The 21,201-nt window shown below is 39.1% G+C and overlaps 1 protein-coding gene across 1 annotated transcript in view; it reads right to left on the bottom strand.

The window, feature by feature from the left end:
• rims2a (regulating synaptic membrane exocytosis 2a) overlaps positions 1-21,201 on the bottom strand; it is a 138,050-nt gene that overhangs the window by 106,844 nt on the left and 10,005 nt on the right. Inside the window, exons 2-4 of the mRNA XM_063879377.1 lie at positions 5,938-5,970; positions 5,005-5,097; positions 386-596 (exon numbers count right to left, since the gene is read on the bottom strand). Of these exons, the coding sequence (XP_063735447.1) occupies positions 386-596; positions 5,005-5,097; positions 5,938-5,970 (337 nt within the window). The remainder of the gene's footprint in view (positions 1-385; positions 597-5,004; positions 5,098-5,937; positions 5,971-21,201) is intronic.

Raw genomic sequence — 21,201 nt, 5'->3', positions numbered from 1 at the left:
TGTACAGTAAACATGAATAAGAAATCTAGAGCTGTGAATGAACACATAAGAGAATAGAGTAAGCATAAAGGCATGTCATGCAGAGAGTCTCTGACTGCCGTAGATGTTGTTAATCTGGAAAACATTAGTTGCCATTAAAGACACCGCTGGCTCTATTCCCAGATTAAGATTCCGCTGCAATGTTTCATAACCTTGGATTTAAAATAGTAACATAGGGAGAAATCTGCCCGAGGGTGGGACATCTGTATATGTGTGTGTGTGTGTGTGTGTGTGTGTGTGTGTGTGTGTGTGTGTGTGTGTGTGTGTGTGTGTGTGTGTGTGTGTGTGTGTGTGTGTGTGTGTGTGTCCTTATAAATGGAGTACCGTGTATGCAAGCCAGTGTTACCTTCTTTGACCGCAGAGACACTCGTCCTCCGCACCGAGCACAGAATTTCGTTTGGCAATATGAACAGAGGTGGCCACAGCCATCGGCAAACTTGGTTTTGTGGCATATCCCGCAGGTTGGGGCTTCGCTCTTCAGGTCCTGAACCGGCTTAGTCTCCTCCCCCATCTTCTTGACCTGGTCCTTATACGATTCAAACTGCTGGTGCAACTTCCTGTAAGCCAATGGGAAGGACAAAGGTTAGGAAAAATAGATAAGGTTTGTAACCTGACAAATACATGTTTGTATATGATTCTATTATATGATTTGTATTGCTTCTTTGTATAGGGAAGTATATAGCTGACTAATGTTACATATTATGCCTGTGTTAGAAGAATCTGGCCATACATATCTAAATACAGGATTACTACTCAAAATATTGTGATTATTGTGATGAAAGAAGATGCTGCAAAAAAAATCTAATTTTAAAAAACTTGATAGCAAAAAAACACAATACGCATTTTTTGCAAGAGTGGGATCTTAATTTCCATTTACCACAGTAGGTACACAAATTAATTAGATTTTAGAAAAATAAGGTTATTTTGTGACTTAGGTAACAATGTTTGTGCACCAGAACTATCCTTCCTTGCAACCAGTCTGATTTATGTCTTCAGTCCAGACAAAACCACATTTACCGAGACAATAAACTCTTATACCGACTGACTAACTGATAAAACCTTGGACTTGTGCAGTGTGAGATTTTGAAAGGTAAATCAGACACCATGACCTCAGAATCCTCAAAGCGGAGTGGCTACTTTGATACTGCACCCCTCCCACAACGGGGTGGGGGGGTGGGAGGGATCAAATTTACTTTGCAAGTTTAGGAACATCACTTAATTCCACTTTCTCAAGTTCCCATGCATTAAATGAATCATTTGCACCTGTGTTTCTATATCACGACTGTTGTAAGGGTAGACAGAGCACATCCTAGGGCCATACAGTTGGATAATGACATTATCAATACGAACAATTATAATATATCTACTGGAAATATTTTGCAATACACACAATAGCTCATCCTCCATTAATCATTTGTCTGTGAAGTTTCTACTTGTGTTACTACTTGTGTCCTATAGATGGCCTCCTAATGATACAGTAAACCTGATCTTATACAGTAGATCCTTAACTCCTAACAAGTCCAGAGAGGCTACTAAAAAAACCTGCATGAACTCTTCACATGCATTTTGTATGACACATGTCAATTGAGCGTCTCCTTGGAAACTAAACACTGGGCTGACTTCATAATATGGCGATTAGAATTGGTTTCGACCCACATATCCCCTGCAACATTCATTAGCACTTGTGAATAATTGAGCAACGGTATCCTTTTACCACATACAGCTCTGGGTTTGAGATAAACGTGCTTCCTTTACCCACAACCAGACCATTCAGGCCCAAATGTAGGGGCCACACACTACCTGAAGACCATCTGTGTGTGTGGTTGTGTGAGCAAGTCTCAATGCCATCTAAACATTAGATAGAGTGCCATTGGAATGCCCCCCTGTTGTACCCACTGAGGGATTAAAGGGCTAATTGTGTCACAGCCTTTGTGTGTTTACCAAGCAGAGATTAGTATGTAGCCTTGTTTAACAGATCACACCAAATCTCATTTACTGACAGAGGGCCAGATAACAGAGTGATGAAGACTCTGATACAAGAGGCAAAGCCACTGTCTCAGAGGATCACGGAAAGAAGACTACAGACAATCTTGTTTTATTCTCTCTTAATCTCCCGTTACACTCAAACATTTACAGAGACATGAGCTCGATCCCAGGCCGCTACAGGCCAAACTGCTCTATTGACAGACAAGGTCAGTGAGAAGAGCTGTTAAAGATAACCAATGATTACCTCTCCCTTTCTCTATATCCGGTCACTTTTCTAAAGCTCAATCACCTCTTTGGGGGGCTAAATGGGGGTGATAAAAAGCCATTTTTAAAAGCCATTTTCACAGGTTAAATATCACAGGTTTGTTTATAATTTTAAATATGTTTATTCTAACCTGCCAACTAAGACAGATTTCAAAGAAGCAAAATTGAATACAGAAAATAAATAAAATCCAATAAAAGAGTTAACAACCATGACGATAAAAACAAAAGCTAAACATGGAGTAAGAGTAGATTCAAGTAGCTGCAGGCATCTGGTACACAGTGCCTATTCCAGAGAGGGTTTGCTTATTCGGTCAAACACGGTCAAATGTAGGTGACACTGCTGACGAGTAATCATACGCTGCTCATTGTCCCACCCCAGGCTTGCGTAACGGAGCTCTCTTACCTCTGGGCCGCACCAAAGCAGCTACACACAGCCAGTAACCTGAGAATCTCTCTTGGACATATTACAGACCCAACAGCAGCGAGGGTCAACTACATGCTCTCTACAAGCTCCTAGAGTTCCACTTGTGCCACAAACTGCACACTGTCTGAGCTCCATTTTATCTCCTCTATCATCCCATGTTGGCACCGAGGGCATAGACATGACAGTGTGTTAACGGGCTTTGTGGTGTGTGTGTGTGTGTGTGTGTGTGTGTGTGTGTGTGTGTGTGTGTGTGTGTGTGTGTGTGTGTGTGTGTGTGTGTGTGTGTGTGTGTGTGTGTGTGTGTATTAAATGCACTTTCTTCCAACAAAGACAAGTGAAACTGATGACGTTCAGGTTGTGTTTATGTTTTAAGCACTTCACAACCGTTATAGCTAGAGAAATAATAAGAAAAATAACTCAAATATTTTACCTTAGTTAAAGTAATACCTACATTTAAAAAAGTTAGTTGAATATACATAGAAAAAGTATAGGCCGTCATCAAACAGCCCTTTTACTATGTCATTGCAGGGTAACACAGGACTAATTGATTATATTTAATAATGGTACCGCACCATTAAGTGTTTCACAGACATTCCATTGAGCCAACATGCCCAATGCCAGGCATGGCCCACCTAAATGGAACAGGGCCATAATTTATGTTATTAATTACACCACACACTGCAATGACGTGTCAAATGGCTGCTGTGAAAAGGGCATAATGAACTTAAAGTATAAAAAGTAATAGAAGAATTCAAAATTCAAAAGAATTGAATTCAAAGAATAGAATTATTATAGAATAACTGTATTATTGTGTCTGCTTTCAATATTAAGTAGCCTTCGTGCAAGAGCATTTTAATGTTGGAGCTGTGGAGTCAATGTAGCATTTTAGCAGTAGCATATCCTATGTTGCAAATAGTAACTTATAGCAGAGACAGTAAGTATCAAATACATGTAGTAGTGTGCAAAAAACAATATAACGAGGTGCAAATGTACCTAGCAAAAGTTATATTTCACCGCTGTAACGTTGTGTGAGAAAGCTTACTAGCTCTTAACTTAAAGCTAACTTAAGTTAATAGCAGCCACTGGGCATAACGTCAACGATAAAATATAATTAAAACATACCCAAAACCCTGACAATACGTTATGTCTTACAAGCTAGCCAAAAAGTGCCTATTTACACACAAACAGACGCAGTCAACACAAGTGTAATGTTACATTTTTGCTGCACTCGTTAGCTCACCACACTCTTCCACAAATATCTGTGTTTAGCTTGCTAGCTGCTCTACTGTCCAAGCGTTTACATTACACTTAGCCATGCTATACATTTAAGTTAAGGAAAACTTTACAACAATAAAAACATATATAAGTTTGGAACAATTTTGCAAAGTATTTGGGGTAAATTCAAACTTACTTCCATTTACTCCAGCCTGCATCTTCTTAAGACTACTGTTACTCTATTGTGACTTGTTAATGCAGGAAAAGCACAGGTGTAATTAATTACAATAATAATTTCCCTTAATTGGGCCTGTTCCAAAGTGATATACATAGCTAATTAATAGATAATTAGCTACAGCTGTTGTGTTATTTGTACTAATACAAGTCATAATGCCTGTGTCCAAAATCACTCCCGTTTATTCATTCACTATTCCCTAAACACCCAACAGTGTGCGACATAGATCTAGTGATAAATATGTATATCTAAAAATGTTTTTTTTTTTAACTTCTCCTATCCAAAATTAATTATAGTTTGATTTTTTTCTTTTTAAATTGCCATCACATTAAGTAATTGATTTCTCCTTTTTTCCCTCAGTTTTGCATTTCTTTATTTTTTGTCTAGTGATATGTTAGTTTTTCTGCTTTCTTTTCCTTCTTGTTGTTATATCTTTTTAGGTGCATTTATTTAATTGATGTTAGCTTAGTTTTCTTCTTTTTTCCCCACCTTTTTTTCCTTTAATTGATGGTAGGGCCTATGTAAAAGTATTGATCTATTTCTTTCACTTTTGTTTCTTTTTCATCATCTGGATTATTCTTGCAGAATTATCTGTGAGCAAATGACCTAAAATACTTTTTTTCTTCATGACTTTAATATATTAGTAGTGATAGAACCTCTCAAAGCTATACCATCATGGGACACCACTCCCACATTCCTCTCTTGCTTTTACAAACACACTGAGAAATTGTGTATCAATATCGACTCAGGTCAAACATACTGTGCGTCCAGCTCCTGGGATTACCACTGTATGTTTGTGCCTGCTGTAAGGAGATCAGAAGGCGTCTGCACTATTACTTACGCGTCTGGCTCTGGCTCCTTGTCATTTTGGGACTTTTGCTGGGGCTGAAGGACGTTATTTACCAGCTCAGTGATCCCACTAAAGGGAAACCACCTGTTCAAATAAGCAAAGTGTGACTGGAACGTCGCAATGAGTTATCATGGGAGAAAACAATCTATCTTGGAACGTTGTTGGGTTTTTTTGGAAGAAGCTCAGATTCTAGGAAGTGAACAATAGCAGGGACATTCACTACAACCAGCGCAGAAAGAGGAGAAGGTCGGGACACGGGCAGAGCGGCGATTAGTGGAACATTGACAACCAGACACAGTGTCAGAAGTGGAGAGAAAGATAGAAAAAGAAAGAAAGATGATAGACTTTGAGTCGAGGGAAGGAGAGAAGAAGCAGGAAAGCTTTACAGCCAATGGAAATGAGAGCTGCATCAAACGCTCAGCTGAGGGTAACAGGAGTCATTTATTCCAGCATGGTGTGCAGTAAGGGTCAGGTTATCAAACTGGATAAGCCTACAGGTGGGTGTTGTCAAAATGCAGCTACATGTGGCGTTTCTAGTCTACATTTGTGATTGGATTACAAGGCTGCACCAGCCACTCAGAGTGCAGAGGATGAGAAAGGGCAGCCAGCTAAAAACCAGGGACAAGGGGAAAGGGTTTTGGGGGCCTGGCTATGATAAAGCTGGTAGAAAGGAAAAGCTGTCGTCATTGATGTCATGGAAGTCTGCTGTTTAGCGTCAAGCACTGAACAAAAAATCGGGTCAATGAGACTTATGTAAAGCTTTAAAAATTGTGCAATTAATGTGCTACCACAGCTTTCCATGACATTAGTGACATTCATTTCGTTTTCCTCCCAGACAAAGAGGAGAAAGCCACATGAAGCACACAGCACCAACTGACAGGAAGAAGTGTCAAAGCCTAGCACTGGGTAATGCAGTTCACTTACTGTGCCGGCTGAGGCTTTGGTTCTTCTTTGATCCTAAAACATAAAAAATAAAAAAAAGATGTGCACAGCTCAGTGCTAACAGAACACAAAGAGATGATGAAAACAATGAGACACAAAACACTGAGACTAAAAATGTGTATGACATAAATAATATTTCAACTATAATATGAATAACATTCAGGATATTATAGATGATGCTTTGATGAAATGATGGCAGTGGTAATGAAGAAAAAACATGATCAAAAATGAACCTTCAGAAAACAAAATGTAAAGTAAAAAAAAGGGTTTTGAACCAACTCAAAATGGAAAAGCATTCCCTCGTGTGAGTAACACCCTCTCTGATATAACAAGCATTACTGTGATTGCACTTTCTATAACAAGAGGATCAATGCAAAGTGCTAGTCCACCATGCTACTGCAAGTTTATATTCAGCATGAGGACTTTTTTTTCAATGAGAAAAGTATGATTAATTGTGGCCCTCATCACCATGAGCTCACCAGTTCTGAAAAATAAATAGCAAAAGCAATCTATTGGCTCCTATTGTGCCATGATTACATGTGGCAAAAATCTTCTTATGAGAAGCATCTTATGAGACATAATAAAACCACTTGCTTACCACTTTTATTTGGCAAATAGTGTTGGCCCATTAAAATATTATTCTGGTATGTCTCTAGCGTTAAAGGATTCAATCACCTGAATTTTACTCTCTGACTTTTAAAGTGCTTTGACACACTTTAACATCACATGTCCTTTCCAAAACATTGTCCTCACGCACTTGGAACTCCACAGGTCTCAATGTTTACAATTTTCATTGGATCAACCCTCGTAAGCAAATTGGGGTGTTGCCCAAGTCACTCGAGATGTTGACTACAGTGGCTGGGTATATGGTATCACGCTAGATCTTCTATTAAGTATGGAATTAATTGGCAGATGCTCTGGTTCAAATTGAGTTTTTAGCAAAATGCCTTACATATATTTTGCTATTAAAGTCAATTTTGATCTTTTAAGAGACGTGAGGATTTAGCAATCAATGATGCTCAAAACAGTAAACAAACAGGTTTTCTAATATTTTGAATCACCGCAATCATGTGAGCAAACAGTCATAAATGTGCAGAAAAAGTCTTGTGTCAGATTAGCTGTGGACAGACACACACAGACAGAACACATCAAACGAAACACATGATCCCCTGCAGGATTTTGGCTGTTGAAGATAATAAACACACTGAATCGGAACCATAAAGCCAGAAAATGGCAAACCACTACCTATAACAACTACATCTACTAGCAGACTTTCCCTCTAATCACCATATTGGCTCTGACACAAAGCTAGGGTAAACAAAGTGCTGTTACAGCCCCACATACAGCGTCACTAAACAGTCCTTTAGTTATCTTAAAAAAGTAAAGTAGGTGCAGCTCGGATAACCAAGACAACACAACCAGCACCTAAACACACACCCAAAGAAACACACATAAATGTACCACAACAACTGCCGTTCTCGTTGAAAATCACGTGTCAATCGTCCATCGCATATCAACCTCAGGCATTCAACCTGACTTCAGTACACTTGTTTAAGCCCAACACAGACTGGAAGGAAAAGTAACTGGAAAATATCTAGAGGTAACTACACCACAAACAAAACAGAATTAGCATGTATTACTATTTTTAAGTTGCACCTATAATGCACAATCCGCTTGTCCATCTATATAAACACCTGCCTGAAAATGAGCTGATTATAGAGGCCCTCTATTGCAGTTCCAGTTTCTCATGAGGCCTGTTGGGGAAATGAATTGTCCCTCCTGGTCTAGCATCTGTATATGTTCTAACTGAAGCTGCCAGAGAAAAGTTGAAACTGAGAATCACACGTCAAAACTTCACACACCTCCACCCGCTTATGTGGAGTGCATCGTCAGCTTAATATAGCAGCGTGAAATGGAATGTGTTAATTGGATTTTGTATCTTTCTGACCTAGGCATGGCAACATTGACAACAACTGTTCCAGGTTAGTTAAGATTTTATTTGTAGTGCCAGTGCTCATTATTATTATTTTATTGTTATATATATTATAGAACACAATCGCAAATTCTCCAACCCTCAACATGATTTCTGTTTATCCATAATTTTGTCCAGGGAACAGTAAAACTCAAAGATATTCCATCTACAACAAGAAGGGCACTCAGAGAGAGCAGACTTGACTAAAACCATTCAAAAATAATGCATGTATCTGCTCCACCTGTGATGAGAAAAAAATAGCTTTTACACCATGTGGAAAAAACTCTCCACATTCTACATCTATACGAAGTTGATTAATTAATAAAATGTGACATTTCATTAAGAAAAAATACTTAATCCAAGTGTGTATACTTCATTAACTCCTAAAGTCTCAAAAAAATTGCCATGCAGAGCATCAGAAAACACTAGACTACTTTATCTAGAGGAAGAGCACACAGCAGTGAAATCTGTCTGTCTGATCTGTGTCTGAGCGGTGCGAAAACACACGAGAGAAGATATTGTCCCATGTACCCATCAGTCTCAATGCTCTGTTTTCCGATGAGCCAGTCCATATTTATCCTCTCGCTGTGTTCTCCCGATGACCTGCAGCGCCGTTCTTTATTGATCCCATCAGCCCCGTCTCTGTGGTCGCATTACAAGCCTCATATTTATCTGATGGAGCCTGCTGCCTGCGTGGACGGCTGCTGGACAAAGTGAATGTGTGTGTGAGTATCCACCTGTGTGTGTGTGTCCATATCCATGTGTGCTCATACGTGTGCATATGTGAGTGTGAGTGCACGGTGTATTATTGACACGGGGATGGTAAAAGTGTAAAATGTCACGAGTGACGTATTCAGTTTCCCGGCCTGCAGGGCACATACAGTCTCTGCTTTCTATCTCTTTAACCTGTTCACCTAAACCCACCATAACACAATAAAACACACAGGTACAGAGGTAGGAAAGGGTTTGTGCAGAGCATCACCACATACTCAGTGTATGATGCTCTCCTTTTTCAGTGTAAGAGAGGCAGTTTTAGGTCTTGGTTAGTCACACGCTGCTGTTATTTTTAGCCTTTGTTGTAATTTTGTTCCGTATTTGGGTTTCCACCTGATCTGCTTCCCTGGTGTTGCATGGAGAAGCATCCAGGTCTGAAATGACTGATGCTACACTGCTCTCTTGTGGACATAATGTGCTGCATGAACTTCTAAGAACTAGGTTCCTGGAGTTCTGTCAGGGAGTGGTATGTATTTGCTTTCGGTGCTCCTATGTCTTTTGAAAGTAGAAGAAGTGTGAGAAGTAAGAAAGGAAGTGTTATATTAGTCTTACAACACCCTGCTGGCTAACATTCTAGTCATAACATTCACAGCAGTACAGGGGGTACTAAATTCAAAGAAAGTAGATTGTTGTTGATTGGTTGACAGAAAATATAAGTAGCAGCTATTTTGGTTATTGATTAACTTTTCAAGTCACCTTTCAGACTAATCTACCAAACACCTGGTTCCAGCTTATTATGGCTGTTTCTTCCCCCTGTTTCTTTGTATATCACATGTCTTTGAATTTAAGCCATGCTTAGCTTTTAGCAAAAAAACTAGCACTTTATGCTTTCGGATATAGTATGTTGTTGACATGTTAAAGACAAAGCCATAAATCAATTTTGTCACCAAAAACATTAGCACCTTATTCATTATGGATAGTAACCGGTAGCAGGTATAAGAAAGGAACCATTGATGTGGTGTGATATCATTCAATTAATGAAATGAATGTCATAGTATGCATTTTTTCTTAGTCACATTGTCAATATATGGATAAAAACTGGAACTGGAACTATAAAACACTTTGTGAACACTTATCATAGCTTTCTGTTCCTACATAAAACAGTAATGCCACGATAACTGGGCAATTAACATGAGCAGCAATAGTCAGAAAGTCGCAGAAATAACGCGATAGACGAGCACAAACACCATCAACAGGAAATGAGAGGAAAAACACATCCTGGACTGTACGCTCAAAACACCACATCTGCATTCATTAGCACCAAAGAGCTCGACAATGGCAAAAATCAACTTGAAGCAAACCAAAATGCACATGTTGCAACGCCAAAACACATGGCCTCCTAGTAAATGCAAACACACTCTGTTGTTGATGATATCATTCAAATCAGATGGGATTGAGATCATTATGAGAATTGGAGTGATGCATCTCCTTCTGCACAGACAGCAGGACGATTACACAGCAGGCTGTCACGAGGACCTGAACATTTTAGTAAAATCCCAGAGATTTAATTAATCTGAGCCCCCTGACGACATCTCTGCTAATAGGCGGAGAAGATACGACGAGAGGAAGACTTTAAAAACATCTCTATGTCTCTCTTTTTTACCCATCCTAATGCCACAGTTGTGTTAGGACAAACACATCGATGTGACGGCTGTACAACAAGTCCTGAATCATTACATTCCCACACACCCAGAACAAGGTTGGCAACATGTCACATGATCCACAGCAGGTCCAGCAGAGGCTAATGTGCATCTAATAGCTTCTGATGGGCAGCGAAAACACAAGCCAACCTTCTTCACAGAGCTCACAGGCCGAGCAGAGTCCTGGCACTGACCACACATTCATTCATACCGAGTCAAAACATTCAGCACCAAGTGTAAAATGAGCTGACCAACTACAGAAGGTGACAAATAAATGTTGTTCAGGATGTAAAGAAGAAATAGAACACATTTGACTAGTTTGTTTTAGTCTCACTGCTCCGATCAATGCGTTTACCGCAGCAAAGGTTGGAATAAAGTCGCTGAAGGCGACCGACACAGTACACCACTGGCTAATGAACAGTGTAGCATTTAGCCGCTAGGAGACAGAGATATCCCGCAGCAGTTGGTGGAGAGGTAAACAAAATCAACCTTTGGGCTATGTTGACTTATTAAGGCGATATCATGTCAAAGGTGGGAAAACAGCTGGTTGCGCTGCCCCCATGTGGCCAAAAGTTCATTTTTTTAATCAAGTCATAAAGAAGTGTACCTGCAACCACACAACTGTGCTAGTTAATAATGTATTGTCTGAGCTTTGTCTTTTTTCCTTGTCTAGTGTAATGAATTAAAAAAATAAAAGCGTGTAAAGCCTTTTTCTTCTACTCTCAACAAATCCCATGCAAAGACTAAAACCAACACTTTTTGTAAGTCGGCCTCTCTATATAATGGTGTATTTGTTGGGGACTATATTCAGCCATTCACAGCACTGTTGTGGCATTTTTGTTATAATTTTATTTAGCTGACAGTTTTGTCAAAAGGGATTTACATTAGCACATTAGCTTTCAATAAGCGAAACCATTGTGCTTCTGTATTGGTCTAAGTGATTGTTTTCTTTTTTCTTTTTACTCTATAAATATAAATGAATATTGACAGGTTATAATTCATTCATCTGTTTGAATCTTTCAAAACTATAACTTTTTTAAATGTACAAAAATAGGTGCATCAAATCACTCGTATCAGAGAGAGGCTCTTGTTATTGGTCCTTGGGTGAAAAAAATTGGGAACATTTGCTATCAATTCTTAACAGAAATGGGTATTAATGTGCAACTAACCAAAAAATAATGCAGGTAGCAGCTTTGTGACACAACATGTTCCCTGAGCATCAAGCATCATCAATATAATCAATTCTACAAATGACATACATCCACTTTGTAAATCAACATTACCAATCTCCTTCTGTTCATTCTCTTACACAGTATTCTCTCACACTACTGAGCTTCCACACATGACACCAAAGGCGTCATAACTTTCGAATTACACCACCTCCACTGCCCAAAGTATACCGGGCATGCCCAACCAGTCACTCCAAGGTCTCCCTCTCGATTCCTCTAATCCTGTCTTTAAGCAAAGTGCTGCAAGTCAGGACCTTTCTATTTCCCTCTCAAACATCAGCCAGATGTTGGTGGAGCAGTTAAAACAGTTGACGTGGTTAGCTGCACAGAAGTGGCACTCTATAGTCTGAGTATAAATATCCTTTAGATCATGAATGTACACCCTGTTACTCTGTGATTAAGGTGTATACAGTATGTGGAATATTTCAACTTTCTTGGAGGTCAAGCTGATTTGACAGCCAGCCCAGTAAAGATGCTTCAATTAAATAATACTAATATTTCCTTGAAAAATGTAGGAGTAGGATATTGGCACCCTACAATGCCTGACAGTTTAAACAGACATTTGGACGCACCCTCGTCTTGGCATCAAAACTGCAGGAGAAAATCTGTGATAGGGGATCTCATGGCTAAGCATTGACCCTGCAGGCCCTCTGAGTCCACTACAGACTGAGTGATAATTAGATCATAAGAGAGTAATGTGGCTCAGTGGGTAAATACCAACTACATACATCATTAACACCATCACAGCCAGGCAGCACTGCCAGGAGAGGAGGTTAACGTCTCTCTGAAATCACTCAGAGGCCAGACACCTTCAGGGAAATCTCTCCGAGGTCTGCCCTTGTTTTGGCAGGCAGTGTTATCCAAATAGACTCAGTGTTTTAAAACGTAGACGTATATTTAAAAAAGAAAAACACAATAGAATAAAATATAATGCAAGAAAATATTACAGCGTACGGTCTCCCAAGTCCAAATTCTCATCCAAACCAAAAGTCGTGGCGCTGACACGAAACATACTTCTAATTGAAATACATTATTTAGAAAATCATTCTGTTCTGCAACACGAAAAAAACTGAAAAACATGTACCTGAAAAGATTAAATGATCTGACCATACTTTGGGTTTAATTTTTACCTCCTTTTCACAAATACAACCAAAACACTGATAGAAAGTGAGACCTTGGGAAGACAACAATGAGATAAATATGAAATAAAACACTGTCATTTTTTAATTCAATCAAACATAATTACTAAGCTTGTCTACCAGATATTTAGTCAAAGACACAAATGACATTACATTACAGGGAGGATTTTTTAATTACACCTTCCATAGTGTCATGATTAAGGCCACGCCTCATCTGGTTCAAAATAGGCTAATGTCTATCTATCTATCTGCAATCTCTTAAAAACCTGTTCAAACCTTTCAAGAAATCGCAACAAAATTATGCAAAATTGACAATTTATTTTATGAATCAGAATCAGAATACCTTTAATCGGGGACATTTTCAACGTCAATTTTCAATGACGGACCAGAATAGGCATAATTCTAGGAATACAATTACAAAATATATGTTATTGAATGTTATGTAAAGAGTACAAATCTGTGAATTTGGGTAGAATTTAAGAAGAAAAGTACTATTTGTATTAGACTAGAACGTATCATTTTTGTGTAATATCTACTATAATCTGCAGTGTTTGTTGGTATGATTTGTGAAAAGCAGGAACCACTGTGTCAATGTGTTATATTCATTATTTGTTGCTGCTTCATCACATTTCTTCTGTTCCATGGTGTTTATATATGTATGTAGTGTATGCTGGAAACAGCTATTAGCTCAAATCTGGCATAATTCATACTTAGAATACATACTTCTCTTTTTGAGATGGATATATTTTTATGCATGGTCCTTCTTCAATAAAGACATAATAATGCAACTTATAGTGAGTTTAAAATGTCAGAATTTTATGTTTTTCTAACTACATTTGTTATATCGGTGTATTCTGGGATTAAATGTGTGGAATGTCCAAAACCTGGAAACAACACTGAATAAAGGAGGAAAATGTTATCAATGTCAAATCTAGCAGAAACTCCAACCTGCATCCTAATCCCCAAAGCCCGATCAGAACGTGCTACTGTACTCCACTTAGACACATAGGGGAAAACCAACATGCACAGACCGCGTCAGCATTATCCCTGCAGGATGTATAAAACAGAAACCCCCATTGTTCCACCTATACTGTACATCCCTACAAAAATCTCCGTGAAAAGGAGCAAGGGCTAAAAATAGCATCTGGTTTAAAGACTGAGACACCTGTACCTCTTCAATAAATGCCAGAAGACTTGCTACTTAACGCTTTCTCTGCACCCTCAGTGAGGATTAGGGCGGGGGGGGGGGGGGGTTGGAGTGCTGATAACTTCCTCTGGCACGGGGCGCTGGCACGGTGCGATAGGCAGGGCAGGAGGGACAGCGAGAGGGCAAGCGCTTCGGTGTGGAGGGGGTTGGCCAGCGACCGCAGCTGGGCCCTTAGAAAGCGCAGATAGGATTGAATCCGCGGGGCACGCTCATCAGAATAGGCAATCTAACAGCGCGCAGGCCAGACCTCCTGACCAAGGACTAATATTCAGATTGTCAAACAAGAGTTGGCAACAGCAGATTTTCTGAGCGACGGGGAAGGGGCTAATCTGCCGCCAAATATAACTAAAATCCATCTGTTTGTTTAGATTACCTGCCAGGATTCAATTGAGCTGCTCCATATCGCTCCTCGTGAAAGATTTCCAAGTGGCAAAGAGTCAGCTACTCTGAAAAAACTGAAAGGTTGACTTTAATTAAATGTATTATGTCAACAAATTAGATACAGCTGTATTAGCTTAGTTGAAAGCAATAATATTAATTTGAACCAAATGATTTGTATTACACTAAATAGTATTGCTTTAAACTAACCTAATACAGTTCTGCTAATATAATACATTTAATTAAAATCAACAAATCAGTTCTTGGGGAGTAAACACCAACACATTCACAAGTGTATTTCATACAGGAAACATATGTACATTTTAATAGTCCGGGGTATATGAGCAACATGTAGTCAGAGGTAGTGACACACCATGTTTTTGTTCTTGCACATATGTGCGTGTTTGCTCTGGTAATGGTGTGCGTCTGTCTTCGTCCGTGAATGCTTGGTTGCTCCCCCTGTCAGACCACTTTATTCAACCTGACACAGATACATTTTATTCCGGCTGTGATCAGCACTTTCTTGGCAGCTGACATGGTCCCCCTGCTAACGTCACAGCTCCTCCCATACACCGCTCAACAGCTCTGCTGGGAATACTGTAGAAACTCCAGCCCCTAACCCCACTAGGTCAGTGCCCCCCCTTGTTAGCCCCCTTCTCCAGCTCCAGTAGCCAGACAGAGACGGCTGATTGCAGCTCTGTGTCCTCCTCTGAGCCCATACTGTAGACGGTGAAGCATCAAAAAGCTCCCTGAGCACCACTTTTGTCCATTCTTGCTAGTTCCACATTATTTCCAGTCTCATGGTCAACAAAAGCCAAGTTTCAGCATTTGCTCCAGTTTCTTGTATCAAACATCTCAGGATTAATCCCGAAATATAAGCTTTTAAATGCTACGAGCAGCAGATAAAAAAGGGTAAGACTTACAATGAAGTACCTAAAATGGATTATACTTGTAAAAATATATTTAAAGTAGGAAAAAAAATACATTTGTCTAAGAATGACCATGGACAACTCTATGCAGCCCTTGTAATAGTTTAAAGACATTATATAGATTAACATAATGTTCCATAAAGACAACACATTTATTTGTGATATCTGAATTTCCGCATTTACATAATAACATCTCATAAATGTATTAAATGTTACTTTCCATCACAACACAACTTTATGATAAAGCAACCTAACCTAAACAGCATTTAAGTAGACATCATTTTTGTACATTGTACATGTAAGATATCACCTTCTGTTTAATCAGCATCTATGATGTTTGTGTATGGATGGATGTTTAGATATGCATAAGTGTTTATACCAGGGGTTTCCAAACTAGGGCTCGAAGGCCAGCTGCGGCCCGTAGTCCATTTTTAATTGGCCCTCATCTAATTCTAAAAATATAATGGAACATGGCCCACAGATGAAACGTGTGCTATTCTTATTTTGTACTTCTTGAATGTACAAATACATTACAGTCTTTATGTGCTCAACTTTCAAATAAATTCAGTCAATAAAAGTTGAAAACATTTTCTATCAAATCTTAGTTCATAAAAAATTAAGAAAAAAACTCCAATAACTTATTCACATAAAAAGCTTGAAATATATCCTTCCTATTTCCCTATTATACATTTGATTGATTTTGCTAACCGATAGCTAAACTTATGAGGCAATATACCTCACCTCGAGTAAGTGGCCCATCCCTTCGTATGTTTTTCTGTATGTGGCCCTCACGGAAAAAAGTTTGGACCCCCTGGTTTTATACAGATAGATACATGTTTACATGTTTAGTATGATTACACAAAAGATTCTTAGTTATACTTTCCTGAACAGTATTGTCCGGAAGTTTCTCATTGATGTTATGTTGATGTTTTGTGTTGACACCAGGAAGAGTAGCTGATGTTCTGCATGCCAGTAAATCAGTATGGACTGTAGTAAACAACAATGATAACTTAAGATAAAATCGGAGGATGAAACCTTCTTTATTGTCACATACATGCACACAGCAGAGCACACACAGTGAAATTGGTCCTCTGCATTTAACCCATCCTAGTACTAGGAGCAGTGGGCAGCTACCGTGCAGCAACCGGGGAGATAGATGCTGCTTTGACTTGTAGTCTATGAGTCTTACAGGTGATTGCTTAGGTGGTGAATAGGAAAGGGAGTAGAAATGTGTTATAGGCTCTTTCAGTCAACTCCTAGTTTATAATCAAGAGCTTCTGTAAGATATTGTTTGAAATTACAAGTCATTACTGGTGTATGATTAATTGATATAGTTAATTGGATATGTTTAATAGGTCACATGGGGCATTTATGTCCTAATCAGGCTTGGTGAGTAACAAAATACATGTAATAGGATTATGTACTTAGGATAACTGTATAGGTAACTGTATTCCCTCAAAGTTACTGAACAAAAAAGACCAGATAACAGGTACATTATACAATATGGGAATTATGATAGGATACAGATTGGTTAATAGACTGCTGCTTGAATACACTTGAGGACACAATCTTGGCTTCTAATTTTCTAAGAATACATTATTTTTTGTTTCACTGAATAAGCGAATAAATCATACATATTTCTTCTTTCTTTTCTTGTCTTTATTTGTTGTTGAGGTCATTTAAAAGTCATTGAAAGTTACGTTACTTTAATGATGTAATACTTGGATTAGGTTACAGGTTACATAACAGGTAATAAGTAACTGTAATGGAATACAATTTTAAAGGAACCCTCCCAACCCTGCTAATAATGCACTTTAAATATGCTCTTTATAGAAAGTGATACAAAAACATTAAACTGTAGTAAAACCTGTGATGTTCTCTGCCGCTCTCTTAACCCTCCTTCTCAACTCCCATCAGTGCATCCTCACACAGGTTACAGAGAGCTCTCCATGGTGTTGTTGTTCCTGCTGTTCTGCAGTCAGCTGTCTGTGTCTCACTCCAGGCTATAATAATAGCCCGGCCATGGCTAACAATAGAGAGGTAATAGATACCTCGCCTATTGTTGGCCCAGCCTGCTCTACTCCTTCCTGTTCCGATTCATCGCTACAGCACGTCACCATTAGCTCGCTTAACTACTCTGCATACAGTGTACACAGGCGGAGGCAATCTGATATCAGCACACCGCAAACAGGTTACACCCATCACCCATCTGGGCCTGACTTGAGGCCCTTTACTGCATGTCATAAACACTCTCCCCCTCCCTCCCCCTTTCCTGTCTCTCTTTACCTCATAATATTGTTTAAAAAGAAAAATGTTAAAATGTGAAGTGTCAAACCTGAGGAAAGCTTTATTGCTGCATTTGAAGCCCTATTTAGAAAATAATAACAAGAAAGAAGTTTCAAAATTTGGATGAATCATTTAAATTATTTTTATTCCTAGAATATAAAACAGACTTTCTAAGTTTTGGGTTTATTTTTTCAAAACTATTTAAAAGGATGCTATTATAAATTATTATGTACATATCATTTGTATTTTATTATTACTAATATTTTAGCCCTTGTACATGGTTTGGTAGAATTCCTACCTTTAAACATATTTTGGATTATTTTCATACGATTCTTTCTTTCTATTTCAGAAAATGTGTTGTTATTTCGTTGGTAATTGTTAATCAAAATTGGATAACTCAAAGGAAGGCTTTTTTAAATAATCTATTCTTTCTGATACCCCACTTCAATGAAATAAAATGAAATATTGAATGAGTTGAATAAAAAAAAAGTGACCTTACTCAAACAAACTTTACAAATTATACCTATCACATCTCAAAGTCTCCTTAACACACATTGCATAGCCTATACACAAATCATCTCGTGAGGGCTTTAAAGATTGGCACGTTCAGCCAAATAAACAGATGTGACCACAGCACTGTACGAGTGAAATTAAGTTGAACCCGCTGCCTCTCAACATCTGTCCGGTGGCACAAAGATCACTTTGACTTTGCCTGCTGTAAAATCCCAAATCAAAGGATTCCCTTGCATTAGCCGCCTCTCTGCTCTACAGATTTAAAGCCAACCAGCCTACCAAGCAGCCGCCCACTCTGGGATAAGGCGACCAGCTTCAACTCGCCGTCTACAGCAAACCCCCCCTCCCCCTCCTCCCCTTCCTCCTGGTGACTTTAAATGCCTGCACTTCCTGCCTTGAGACACTTCTTTAAATGATTGTATTTATGTCCCACAAAGGAGGATTTCTGGGCTTCTGTGGAGCATCCCCTCCCCTCCCCTCCTCCTCGTTCCACTACTACACATCCAGGCCATCTCATCATCACCATGGCGATTGCGGCAGTATCTCAGTGGGTGATATTAAGGGATTAGCTGGAGATCCTCCATCAGACTTCGGATCACAACATCGCCTTTCCCTCTCTGTCTCCCTCAGCAGATCAGCGTCAGATGATGGGGATGGAAAAAAAACAGCACTGTTGTTTCATGGCAGATACTGTAGTGCACGCAAGACTACACAAGCCGGGCAACCGTGAATACACTAACGCGTTCACACACTGATCGTGAATCTGTGGAATAATGCATTTAAAGCTCCCACAAAGCCACCTTCAGCCTCAGGCGCTGTGAGCAGTGGTCTATATGCTGTACAGTGTGTCCTAGTGTAGGTTACATACTAGTGCCAGTGTGTAGCACTCAAAACAGTAGGCTTATATAAGGGCCTCGGCTGCATTAGTGACGTTATGATAATGGCTGCTCTTTATCCTCCCTTATTTATTTCAGTCAGCTGCTTTTGTAATCTACATGTAATGCACATATAAAGCACTGTAATGCTACTCAACTTATTTAAATTTGGGATTGTATTTCTTCGCAGAACATTTACATGCACCAAAACCTATATAACACTTTACAGGAATGAGAAAACGCCCAAAAGCATTAAAGGGCCTTTTTGGAAAAAAAAATAATGGGTGGCAAACAACAAAAATATATATATTTTAAAGCATTAAAAGCAATCAATGTCACACCAATATCAAAAACAGATCATATGATTACAGTATATATTTCCTTTAAAAAGTATATAGTGTATATAACTGCTTATGATGTGAGCACAGATTGCATAAGCCAAATGTAAAGTTTTCCAATCGTATCATAACGTAATACATTTTACTGTCTGGTTACCTCTCTACGGAGCGAACGTGTGCAGGTGTGTGGGCGTTTCATTGAGAGCGTAGTATGTCTGTGTGCGTGTGTCAGACAAATACAGACAGCCTGTGTTTGTTTATAGAAAGCACTGGAGTTTTTTGGCCCACACAAAGGCGCATTAGAAGGACCAGCTCGGCAGCGTCCATGTGTTTGAGTCATCGTGCAGCCTGCACCTGCTCCAACCAGCTGAGTCTTGAATGAGCAGTACATGGACAGACACACAAACACACAGAGGGAAGGAGAGATTAGAGCGCCCTGTGTAAACTACCGCTAGTAAATATACACGCTCACACACACAGAGCAAAGCATCTGAAGGGAGGGGGGAGGAACACTTACTACTCATTTTATTGCTTGCTGCAATTCCATTCTTTTCATTTAGGTTTACACCTTCATTGCATATTAAAGTAGTAAGCAAACTCATTTTTAAATCTTATTTTTCAGTTTCACTCTCACTAAGGTCAGAATCCGGGACAACACTCTAAACAGGAGTCTTTGTTGTGCATATTTTGGGCCATAATTTACCAAAAATAGGACTGAATGTATGAGTTTGCATTATGGATGTAAATAAACTCAATTTGTGTTATAATTTTGAAAAACAACTCACTCTTTAATGTCAGCCATATTCACTTGATCTACTTATCTCAAGGGATGCTAGCTAGCTTTAGCCACAGTTAGCTGGTGGCCTGTTGGGAGACCTGCTAAGTGTGGAACGTGTCTAAAGGGGTTGTTTTGATTTTTTAAAGTGGGGTTATGAGTTACTTATCCACAATCAGTGTATGACCTGCAGTAAATAGTGGTAGCGACACCTACAGTTCGAAATGAACAGAGCTTTTTCCTTAGACGGATGCTAAGCTACGTATTGTATGTGTTGCTCTGGACAGGGGCAGCAGCTAGACTTATTTTCACAACCTAAAATATAAATAGCAGTTGAAGTGTACACAATAATTTCAATATTTACACTGCTTTTCCCACAACTCTAAACAATGAAACTTTTCCATCAAAGCTGAGAGTTTTTTTCTATGGACTGTGTGAAGGCTCTGGAAAGAACTTAATGGAGCTATTAGAAAAGGGAACTGGGAATCTATGTTTTGCTTACAACCACCATAACCTGATCCCAGATAAGGGGCAGATGTTTTATTATTTGGAACTTGTCTTATTTTCATAAATATAATCTATGAATCCATTCCATTTCCCAACATGTAAGGTGATCAACCCTAGTGTTTGAACTGTACGACTACTAGCCTGCTTAGTTTTGACATAACTATCAAAAAGTTATTCCAGTGTAAAACTAGCAACAGCTCTGAAAAGTACATTTTAGTTTAAATTATTTTATTCTTCTCTCCTTACTAGCTGCTACAGTGGTGCTAGAGAACTGAAAGAATTGCCGGGCATGCCAGCAATACTTTTGGCTTTGCAACAAGTTTGTTGATTAATATCAGGGGGAGATATGTTACAATAAATGGCAAACAAATCTATGATTAGTGTTTGTCAATTTCATTCAGTCAATTGAAATGGTTTAGTCTTTATCAAATAAAAGAGTAACACTAAATCATTACTTAACCACAGAAAAACACATTCCCATTTCATCAGCTCTGTTGCACTGTCCTGTAAGCTTCTTTGCTTTGCTGCCTGGCCGGTGGCAGGTCACTGCAGAGAGCTGAATGTCTCCACTATTAATAGTCCAACTAACAGCATGAGGGTTCTCGCTCTTTGAGAGCAGCAGCTTGAGATGACCTGGTGCCATGTTCCACCTTTAGTAGCTGCTCATTCATCTGCCTTGTCACT

The sequence above is a fragment of the Eleginops maclovinus genome, chromosome 3, assembly GCF_036324505.1.
Source record: "Eleginops maclovinus isolate JMC-PN-2008 ecotype Puerto Natales chromosome 3, JC_Emac_rtc_rv5, whole genome shotgun sequence".
Lineage (NCBI taxonomy): Eukaryota > Metazoa > Chordata > Actinopteri > Perciformes > Eleginopidae > Eleginops > Eleginops maclovinus.
Note: the sequence above shows the minus strand (reverse complement) of the source record. Positions and strands in the feature narration are given on the sequence as shown.